At 42.6% G+C, this 11,775-nt stretch overlaps 1 protein-coding gene across 1 annotated transcript in view; it reads left to right on the top strand.

The window, feature by feature from the left end:
• DAPK1 (death associated protein kinase 1) overlaps nucleotides 1-11,775 on the top strand; it is a 129,110-nt gene that overhangs the window by 89,113 nt on the left and 28,222 nt on the right. Inside the window, exons 14-17 of the mRNA XM_019555172.1 lie at nucleotides 715-813; nucleotides 4,591-4,788; nucleotides 5,842-6,039; nucleotides 10,752-10,850. Coding sequence (XP_019410717.1) covers nucleotides 715-813; nucleotides 4,591-4,788; nucleotides 5,842-6,039; nucleotides 10,752-10,850 — 594 coding nt within the window. The remainder of the gene's footprint in view (nucleotides 1-714; nucleotides 814-4,590; nucleotides 4,789-5,841; nucleotides 6,040-10,751; nucleotides 10,851-11,775) is intronic.

The raw sequence follows: 11,775 nt of genomic DNA on the forward strand, positions 1-11,775 counted from the left end.
ATTGGATGCTTATCTTGCTGGGATCCTATGACCCCAGCTGACTTCCTGCCCTTTGGGCAGGGGGCTGGACTCGATGAACTCCCGAGGTCCCTTCCAGCCCTAATGTCTATGAAATCTATGAAATTCTTACTGATGCCCAGGATATATATTTTTTAAGTTGCTAGCTGAAGTCCTAATACAATGCAACTTTGTACAAGCTCTCAAACAAATCTTCTCTCAGATAGATCTAGCCTACCGAGGCTGGCCTGATTTATTGAAGATGCTAATTCATTAGTGACATTTTCATTGTTATGCTAAGATTTAGCAGTTCATCAATCTACAGATAACTGAACATACAGAACAATCCAGAGGGTAAAAAACTATACAAGTCCTCAAAAAACCACTTTTTCAAATTCCTTGGCTTGGGGGAAGATCAGCTATAGAGCCTGTTGGATGGGATGGCAGTGGAGAGAAGTAGATTCCAGAGGAGGAGGACTTTTGCAGAAAATCTGTCAGCCACTCCTTATTTAAAACAAGGCACCTACATCCCAGAAGTTACCACTCACTGCAACTGTGGCTTTATGGCATGGAAAGTAATATGTAACACTTTTAAATACCAAAACTATTGCCCCAAGTTCTACCAGAAACTTGCAGCAAAGCACCCAAACCAGGTGTTTGGGTACTTGAGTGAGGCATATGAAAAAAGCCCTGAATGTGCTGCTTCTATAATTTCAGTCTGGAGAGACGGCTCTCCATGTGGCAGCTCGTTATGGTCATGTAGATGTGGTTCAGTATCTCTGCAGTATTGGATCCAACCCAGACTTTCAAGACAAGGTAGGTAATAATCAGTTTTTCATCCTCCTTCAGAAACTTAAACCCAAGAGTCCTCATGTTGAGTTTTTTACCTAGGAGCCTTCTGGCATGTTTGAAATAGAAAGATTGGAATTTAAGTTTTGAATTTCTTACCTCCTAATAAATGCAGGCTGTTTAAAAAAAAAAATGCATGACTGAGCAAGTCAAGTTATCTTCATGCTTGAAGAGTACAAGGTACCTTGGACTGTTTCCCAAGCAAAGTGATAGAGAGAAGAGCATATCCTGCCATAAAGTGGTGTAGGGTATGGCTCACTGTCCCCCACCTCTCTCATTTAGCCAATACCTGTAATCCCTCTTATATTGTCTTTGGAGTAAATCTTTTCAAAACTACCTTAAATGGATAAAAATAAAATTAAAATTACTGAACTCAGGTGTTTTTAAAGAAAAATAAGGTCCATGATGTTTCAGCTATTGACCAACGTCCATTGTGAGAAAACAAAAAAGCCGATATTTCATCCAGCAAATCTTAAGTCTCGCTGTCTCTCGATCCTTAGAAGTTTCTTCCTCCTCCAGACTTCTGGAAGTCTGTCAGAGTACCATCCGCACAACAACAATTTGGAGCTATCACAGACATGCCAAGGATAGAAGGTTGAAGTGGCATGAAAACTACTTCTCATGGTTTACCCCTTTTCCTCTTATTGTGGAAAACTTACGTCCCCAGATCCAGCCCATGAGGCCATTCTATCCAGCCTGTGGAACCCATAAAAATTTTAGAAAATTAATATTTATCTGTCTTCGGTTCCTGTCAAAAATGACAAGATCCAGAAGCAGTAGGACCCAGGGGAAGCCCAACAGGCTCCTGCAACAGCAGGGCCCAGGCTGGCAGCAGGGGTTGGGGGGCAGGTTACAAGCTGGTGCTGAGCATGGAAAAAGTGGCCCCGCCCCCACCCTGTGGCCAGTGCCCTGCACAGCAGCTGCTTGCAGCCCATGTAGAGCTGCCTGTGCTTGCTCAGAACAGCCCCACGCAGGCTGCAAGCGGCTTCACCAGGGAGTGTGGGCTGCCGGAGGGTGGCAGGGGGCACTTTTCCCTGCACTCAGCTCCAGCTCCTTCCCTGCTGGCGAACAGGGGGTCAGGACTGCATGCTGCCCCCCACCTGTACCATGGGGCTGGGGGTGAATGGGAGTGAGCAGGTGCATGGGGCCCGCACTGGTGTCCCAGGGCCAATGCCGGCAGGGCCCAGAGCAGGGCAGCAGGAGCACAGGGGTCCTGGGCGGCAGGGGCTCTGGAGCCAGGTCAGCTTCCTGCTCTCCCTGCTGGTGCAGCCCAACCCGGCTCCACAGACCCCTGCCAGCCTGCACCCTACTCTGGGCCCCACCAGCACTGGCCCTGAGATATTGGCCCCAAGACATTGGGAAATTGGTCCCAAGATGGTGACCAGGGGGCGGGGCCCCTGTAAAGGGGCGGGGCTACCCATGTGGCCCTCAGCAGCTTGGCAAAACTGAGTCAGCTGCCCTCCGCCTGAAATAATTGCCTGCCTCTATGCTGGTATGAGCTACAAAATATCTTGTAGGTTCAGGGGTGAAGTTATATGTATGGTCTCATTGCCCTGGGTACTCTCTTCTACTTTTTCACCTTTTTCTTGCTGTTGATTTTTATAACCCAGTGTTGGTCAACTCATTCAGCCCCACTGCCCAGATCCAGCACATGGAATCAGTCCACAACCCTGATCTGGCACAGAAAGCCATGTCATCTGGCCCATGGGGCTCCCCAAAAGTCTGGAAATTCTAGGAGTCATGGCAGGTAACACTGCTGCTGCTGCTATACTGCTAAATTTCTGGACCCATGAGAAGCCCTGTGGGCTGAATGCTATGCCTCCATGGGCTGTTATAATCCCCATTATAGTCCATTGCACTTAGAATAGTATCTTTTTGTAAAATATTTTAATGTTTCAAAGAAAGCTTAATGAAGCCTCATGGCATTGTTATAAAAGCACAGGATACACTTTAAGGCTGCTTGCAGATGTTTAAAAAAAAAAAAAGAAAGAAAAAAAATGCACTTTACCAGAAGAAGCAACATATTACTTCAACTGGGCTCTGCAGCATCTGTATAGATCATGTGCTTCAGCAGGGCTTTTTGGCACTTTTTTATATATTAGCTTATTCAATTAGCTGTTAGATAAAAGTGCCACTAAAGCACCTGATCTATACAGATGTCTGGCAAGCTGGGTCCAAGTAATGCGCTGCCTCTTCTGAGCATGCGCTAGGCTTGGCGTGGGATTGCACAGAGTTCAAAGTAAAAGCACTGTTCTTGTTGTTGGGTTTTGTTTCTCTGTTTGTTTTTGCAAGCAGGCTATCTGTTCAAGAAGCTCAGGCTATTAAGTCTAGGGGTGTGTGAAACAGGCCATATTCGATTTGGATATGGCCCGAATCAGGGACAGTGATTCAGTTCGTTAATTCAGATCACTGTCCCGATTCAATTCAGCCAAATCCAAATCTGAAGATTTGATGCTGATTCAAAGAATCAGCAATTCAGCCATAGACATGGCTTTAAATGTTTTTTTTACATGCCTCAAGGTACCAGGCATGGCTCGTGAATGCTGCGATTGGTGGGGTGGATGGAACGTCCCACGGGAGTGCGGGGGAGTGCCCTGCATGCTTGGCAGCGAACCAGAAAGTGAACCGAAGTACTTCCAATCCACTTCTGGATCTGCCAGGGAGCGCATGCCCCTCTCCCTCTCTCCCCCCTCCCCCACCCCCTGCGTGCTTCCCTAGTTTGGCGATCGGCCATGGGGGGGACCCCATATGGCCCCCCAGATCCAGGAGGCACCGGTTGCCAAGCCAGAGGGAGGGGAATCCCCCCCGTATGCTCCCCAGAAGACCTGGAAGTAAACCAGAAGTGCTTGTCCACTTCTGGGTGCACTGGGGACCCCATCCCCCCCCACTCCCCACCCTGCACTCCCATGGGGGACTTCATCTTCCCCACCATTTCAGCATTCACGAGCCGCCAGGCACCTTGAGGTATGTAGAAACGACATTTAAAGCTGTGTCTGTCCGAATCATCCAATTTTTCCAGATCTCTCCAAATCAATTCAGAGGCTTCCTGATTTGATCTGGAGAGTTTAAAGGGTCTCCTGATTTGATGTGGATTCAGAGATTTGGCCACTGAATCTCCACTGAATCAAATCAGTGACCAAAGCTTCGCACAGCCCTAATCAAGTCCCCAGTCACTTTGAAAATGTGGATTAACTCTCCTAAATCATCAGGTTTAACACTCCTAAGTCAGTTACAGGCACTTTTTAAACCTAGAAATACGATATGCCTCATACTGCAAGTTCACATCAGAGCTAGAAAATGGGAGCTCAGTCTCCTGTGTTCGGTTTTCTCTTTCTGCCATGTGATTAATTCTTAAGTAAATGAAAAACAGAATAAGGGCATATTTTTAAATGAGAGAACCTAGATAAATGATTAGCTTTGGTTGCTTGGATACAGCTAGGAGGGTGGTTCCAGTATTTGCTGAAAAGTCAGGTACCACTAGAATACTGCACTTTATACTGAGAAATATTGTTTCCCAGATTCAAGACTGTTAAGAGAAGCTGTTGAGTTACATTCACTGACACTCATAATGACTTAAACTCACTTTTGATAATGCCAGCTTCACGTATTATAGCAATTCCAAATCATTTCATATGTCCTAACTTTTTATAGTTATATATTCACCTTAACCTTAAATAGAAACTCAGAGCGTAGGTTCTGTAATATTCTCTCAGCTGTCTTGATTTTACTTAACAATACCACTAGGAAGAAGAAACTCCCTTGCACTGTGCTGCTTGGCATGGCTACTACCCTGTTGCCAAAGCACTTTGTGAAGCAGGTTGCAATGTGAACATTAAAAATAAAGAAGGGGAGACTCCACTGCTGACTGCATCAGCTAGAGGCTACCATGATATTGTAGAATGCTTGGCAGAGCGTGGAGCTGACCTTGATGCAACAGACAAGGTAAGTTATGGGTGGATGAGTCGCATTTAGTCAAGAATTATGTGCAGGAAGCCTGGGTTTTACAGAACTATTTATACCTCCAAATTACTTTCTATAAAATACTTCATTTTAGTGCTGCAAACCATTGTTGTTTAAAATTTTTAAAAAATCTTCTAAGATACTAAAGTGAATATTGAAAACTACGGTATTTCTGGATTTGCTGATTGATATCCCTCCCTCTCCCCCCCCCACCGATGATTGTATCTATATTTAGGTAAGCCCATATCCTCAACTTTTATCTTTCTGTTACACTTTTATGGCTGATCCTTATTCTTTGTTAAGAAAATAGGTGGAACATTGAGTCTTGAATAGCTTGTTGCAAATTACATTCCTAAAGAAACAGTGGCACTGGATATATTGCTTTCTTTCAACACCTGCACGTTAGGTTTTAAGAGAATAAATCACTCCATTGTTTTCCAACTTCTAAACTAAATGTGTTTTTAAAAACAGTGTAATCAGTTCAGAATCTTCCCCTCCCCCCCACATCCCTCCCATATTTGGCCCTAAAGAATAAATCTTGTTCTTAATGTGGTTGTCATGATGGTTAATACTGTTCATTCTGAAATTGCTGTTACCTTTAAACAGTGTAGAGCACAAAGGGCCACTGCTTACAACTCGAAACGCAAGAAGAAAGTAGAATGTTTGCTTACAAGAGAGCTAAATGCAATTATTTTTTTGTCCAGCCATACATTCTCTCTCAATTTGTTCTGAACATACAATGTTATGCTTCTCTGAAACCACAAATCTAAGCAGATTGTCTGGATTCTTTTTTTATGCATTGGCTGCCACCTGTCAGTAAATCCTTAAACTAGTCTGGCGTAGTTTCCATACCAGTTGCAATGAAACTGTGTTGATTTTTCCTGACATGGGCGTGTTGGGGTTTTTTGGTTTGTAATCAATGAGGCAGGATAATACTGCCACAAAATGAATTTATAAGTCTATCAAAAATGGTTTGTATGGTTAAATTAACTTTTTCTTTTTTTAAATGATAGACAGTTGTCTTTGTGATTTCAGGATGGGCACATAGCCCTGCATCTTGCAGTGAGAAGATGTCAAATGGAAGTTGTTAAAACTCTCATTAGTCAGGGATGTTTTGTCGATTTCCAAGACAGACATGGAAATACCCCTCTGCATGTGGCCTGCAAAGATGGGAATGTTCCTATTGTGATGGCACTCTGTGAAACAAGTTGTAATTTGGATGTTACTAATAAGGTAAAGAAAGCAGAATCAATACTCAGATTATTTGTTAAATATCTTATCTTTTTTGGTTGGCTAAGGTTCTCTTAACCTATAAATGATTACAATAGGAAAAGTCTCTTCTCCCCCTCAAAATAAGCTACCAGGAGTTATTTAAAGAACCCCACCTTTGTGAAGTTAACCATAACTTCATTGAAGCTGAATTACTTAGCAAGGAAAGAGGACTTGAATTGATTGTAGCAGTAAACTTTTCTTCAGCAGTTATATTAAGGTACATGCCAGCATGCTTGTCTAGTAATATGGTTTTACTTCCTCCAGGAAATATTTAGGCAACTAGGAACAGATGGTATTTGTGGCAGTGTAAACAACTGAAGTGGTTTTTTATTATTTATTTAGAGGTGCTGGTCATCAGTTACGTATTTTGAGTACTGGGAAGGTTCAAATAAGGATGATCCTGCCAGGGAGTTGACCCAGATGACTTCCAGAGGTCCCTCCCAGTTCAACTTTTGTATGATTCAATGAATCATCTTGAATTATGTGAAATGAACCCCTTTTTTAGCTAATAAGTGATTAACCTGGCAGATGCCACTACCAGTTGAAAACAAATGCTTTGTTGGAAGATGAATGAGTTACTCATGTTAGGCCTTTTTAATTGTTTTTAAATAAAGCATCATGATACTGTAAGTCCTGAGAATCAAAGATGTTAAGCATGCCCCATGTTTTCCAGAGTTGAGGGCATCAGATCAAGCAGCATACCATTTCACCACCTTTTTTTTTTTTTTTTTTTGGCTTCATATAAATACTATACAATCAGTTGCAGAAGTATTTGGCAAAGTATTCCCATCTATAATGCTGATTTTAATGTTTTACAGGATGATTGCTAACGAAAAAAAACCCCAAAAACCTTTTCTAATGTAAACATTTAAGGGCTTGTTTCTTAGATATCTAAGTTAGCATTTTTAAGTCCTCCTTGTTATGATAGTTCTAAATAGATTGTATAAAAACAAGATTTAGTTTCTTGTAGGTCAGGGTGGGCAAAATATGACAAGCAGGCTGGATCTTCTAGTGTATCTGCCACTGCCAGACCGCCCTGCTGCCTGTGCACCCCAACCTGTCCGCCGTGCACCTACAGCTGGAGGTGCCAGTCAAAGTAGGCAGACAGGGTCCCCATGTAGACTGGCTCGGGACCCACATGGGCAGGGCATGCTCAGCTGGACAGGGCTGCAGGCGGGCAGGGAACAGCAGGTGGGGATGGGGCCAAGATCTTGGAGTGGTGACGGTGCAGGGCCAGGACCCAGAGCAGAGCCACAATCTGCTGTTCTCACATCCCTGCAACAGGCGCCAATTCCACAGGCAGGAGCATACCAGGAACAGATCATGGCTCTGCCATGGGCCTCAGCTCCATGCTGTCACCACCACAAAATCCCGGCCACTCATCCTGCTCCCAGACTCCACTCCCTGCTTACCTGTGGCCCCATCCCATTTGCCTGGCCAAGTGTGCCCTTCCTGCAGGGTTCCTGGGCTGATCTCCATGGAAACCCTGGGATCAGGATCATGGGGTAATGACAGCATGGGGCTAGGCCCTGGGGCAGTGCCACTTAAGGAGTTTTTGCGGGGAGGGTGTGTGCTAATCCAACCTGCAACAGCTCACCAAAATTTGCTAAAGGGGCCCTCCAGCCCAATAATTGTCTACCCCTGTTGTAGATCTAATATTTTGGCTTTCGTTCTAGGAGTCTTTATAAAAATAATAACCTGCTTCACAAAATTATCCTGTTGCTACTTTTAATGGAAGCAGTTAAACTCTGCTGCCATACAATGTATGGCTAGTGTATGGCATTTAGCTTTGAATGCCTACTTCTGCATAGGTAGAAGGATATTGTTATGTCATACAGTTTTCATAGACCACCAGCTTTGAAGGAGTTAATCATAGGGGTCATTTGTGGTATTCTGTGAAACATTTTATAAAAAAAATGTAATAATAGCTCTTTTTCTAAAAGCATAAATAATTTTGCAATACAATATTAGTAATTAATGTCTCCATTCATTACAAAGCCTCCGAGCTGCTGTGTTGCAGAGAGCTATGTAAGAGTGTGGATTTTTGGCTTAAAGACTAGTCTGGCACAATATATATTTTTTTTAATATAAAGATCAGTAGCTGCCAAGTGGAAAGCTTATGGTAATAAGTTCTCCACCCCCTTATGTTAGCGTAAGCCTGATTGATTGGGCAATTACATGCAGAGCCACGGCTGAGAACATGTTTTTGGGAAAGTGAGTTAATGCAGCCGAAGACCAGTAGCACCTCTTTTCATGACTGAGACTCTTGGGCTGCGTTCAGTGTGAAGGGGAATAATAACCAGCCTCTAAGTGTTAAATAGACATAGTACCTTGTCTAAAGAAGTCTAAGGTATTTTTGTCCTATCTTTTTTAGTAGACCAGACTCTTTCTCTTGGAAGAGACTTGAGCTGTGTTTGTATATAGCATTGTTATTCTGCTGGGTCCTTTTTTAAAAGCAAACTGCTGCCAGTGTGATTCAGTTAACTTAATTAAGCATACATCTTGGATTCATAAACATGCTATTACCCATACAAGTGCAGTTGATGTGGTCTGACATTTTGTTCTGTGATGAGGAAGGAGCCTTAAAGAGCTTCATGTTTATTTGGGTTCTGGGTTTTGGAAGGGTAGAAATCTCTAAGTAATTATCTTAGCTATGCTAGAAACTTTGAAGGACATAATGCTTGGACCTTATTACAAAGATAAGAGAACCTGAATTTACTTACTAAAAAGGAAGAGTTTAGAATGAGAGGAGAGAGAAGATGTCATGAATAAATGAAAAGAGAACTTACAAGTTCAGAGAAGATAATGACAGATGTGACTACAAAAGATACAGGGATTGTATCCACTCTGAGGACAGTGTTTTTGCTGTTTGTGGCAATGCCTAGATGGGGTAGATGGAATCCTCACATTGAACAATAATGCCAGACAGTGGCTCATAGATTTGGAAGTTGATATCTGATACCATACAGAAGGAAAGAAGAGTTGGTTAAGACCATTCATATCTGAGTGTCTGTCAGCTTTAGAAAATACTAGGGGATCTCCTGCTTTTGCTTTGTTATGTTGACTGAGCTTCTAGCACATACCTGGGGCTCTTTGTATCCTTCTCTGGCTATCACAGGCTCCCCATGTATCATCTTCCCATCCCCTCTCTGCTCACTATGCCAAGTCTTATCCCTTGTGTGGGGGGGCCTCTGTATGCCCTCCTTGTACATTTCTCCCATTCAAGAAACCCCCAAACTTGCCCTCATGCCACAGCTGTCTAAGCTCCCAATCTCTATTTCCCCTTCATATCTGTTCTCTAGCCCCATCATTCTTCTTTCAGTTGAGGAAATAAGTAATTCAGTGTGAAGTGTTACTCACTTCAGTGGGGACAAATTTTAGGCAGTCATGTCACAGATTAGCCCCTTTCCCAAGTGCCACTCTGATCCCCTTCCCCTGCCTAATCTGCTCTGCTTTCTTTTCCCATCCGCATGGTCCCTGCTGCTCTGTTTTCTGCGTCCTGCCCTATCTGCTGCTTTACTGTCTGTCTTCTCCCAATCTGCCATGTGCGCCACACAGAGGCAGCTTGCACCACTCCTGGCAGCTGTGTTGCTGGTTGCCTACCTCTGCTTTACTGGGGGCACAGCTGGAGTTGAAACCAGACCTTCTTATGCTAGAAGGCATTAACGGTTACTCTGACAGACAATATTGCAGAACTACTTGAAACTGTACTAAGCAGACATCTGCAGTTTCATGTGCCCCTCCTACCTTCAGCGCTCCGTCCTTCTGTGTATTAGGTAGCATTCTTCCCACTGATACCTAGACCAGTCCTGGGAAATTTTGAATTGATCAGATATACTATTCAGAATTTGCCAGCATTTTGTAGTCTGTAAGTTGAATGTCAGGCCTCACAAACCTAACTACATGTAATCAAACAAAGATAGTGAGAAGTCATTCCTGTAACGAAGATGACAGGTATTTCTTGCAACAGCCTCTTGGTGCCACTCTAGTAAATTCTGCAATTTCTAGTGTTAGACCACATCTTCTTCATATTTTGCATGTTCTTCAACCATCATTCCCTCCTATTCTAGGTTCTGATGTATCTGTCTTTTACATCTGTATCTTGGCATCTTCTTTCGTTCTCTAGTTCTCCAACTTTTCCTTGTCTTCCACTTCCAACTTCCTTTCTGCATCTTCCTATCTTGTTCTTCAGTGCTTCTCGCCCCCCACCTTTCTCCAAAAAATCCTGTTTCTCAATCCAGATCAGTATGCTGTTTTTTGCTTGCTAGGTCCCAGATGCTAAAACATCCTTTCCGTTTGACAGTCTTGCCTATGGATATCTCCTGTTGCTCCTGGAAAAAAGTCCTGTGCCACTCTATTTTACTGAAAGTTAGAGAACCCCACTTTTCACCAGAAATCTTGGGACCTTAGTGCAGTTGTGGTACCCCTGTCTTATTTTAAGTGTCCTTTTTCAAAGTCCTGAACTCCAATCTTATTTTTTGATTAAATCAGACTTAAAACTATGCAAGCACAGCTCTTCTAAAACTCAGTACATTTTTTTCTTGTCAGTCCTTAATTGTGTAGCACATGTATGTACTTATGTGGCATCTCTCTAACGAAAAAAAAACCTGTCCAAAAATTAGGCTCTCTAACCAGCTTAATAGAAACTTTGTTTAATTTTTCTCCTATTATAGTATGGGCGAACGCCTTTACATCTGGCAGCAAATAATGGAATTCTTGATGTTGTACGGTTCCTCTGTGTCACTGGTGCCAATGTAGAAGTTTTCACTTCTGTAAGTATAACACATTATGTTCTTTACTTTGTTTCCTACTACCATAAATAAAACAACTTAAAACTCCTGTCTCAGAGGAAAAGTGATAGCCTATTATAGTTGTAGTTTGAAACGGTAAAAATTGTTGTAAGACTAGAGTTCATTTTGACTTCGACAAATATTGTCACTAGCCCACAAACAGATGATGCCTGATGTATTTTAAATATAAAACAAATTGAGGTGCAATGCAACTCCCACATCATCTGCAGAACCGTAAAGGAAATTTAGTTGTAGCCTATTTTCAGTAAGTACAGCTGGCCATTTTTCTCAGCATGTCAAGTGCCTGTGTAAACACATTTCAAATCTTTTTTTAGATGCTTTTTTAAAAAAGCTTTGATTTTATTTTAGTGAAAATATTTCATGGCATATATGCGTGGGTGGGTGAATGGATGAGCTAGCATGCAGGTGTACTTGCAAAGCAATTACTGCCTGTCATACTGATCTGCACCGCTGCCTCCCATCAATACTACCACCTCAAGTGGTTTTCGTTCTCAGCAATGTTTAGATATGTTCTGTTGACTGGCATATCCAGAGGAGTGATGAAGAACAAGTAGCTCCCCTCACATATCATTGACCGTATATTAAACAAATAAATACTACCTTGTTTACAGAGGAAATACAGCTAAATCAGTCTAAATTACTGTGTGCCCTATCCGGGATATCCTGTCCAGGAAAAGCTGCACAGTCCATGTACATTAAAAATTAGTCATTGAAGAGCTATGAACTGCTAAGGAACTTGTTTCCAGTTCATTACTTGGAAATTACACTTGAGATTTCTAAAACTGAAAGAGAATTCTGTGCGTTTATAGATACAAAAATTCTTTCACTAGCCACACACACACACACACACACACACACACACACACACACACACACACACACACAC

Source organism: Crocodylus porosus, unplaced genomic scaffold, assembly GCF_001723895.1.
Source record: "Crocodylus porosus isolate Cpor-Errol unplaced genomic scaffold, CroPor_comp1, whole genome shotgun sequence".
Classification (NCBI taxonomy): domain Eukaryota; kingdom Metazoa; phylum Chordata; order Crocodylia; family Crocodylidae; genus Crocodylus; species Crocodylus porosus.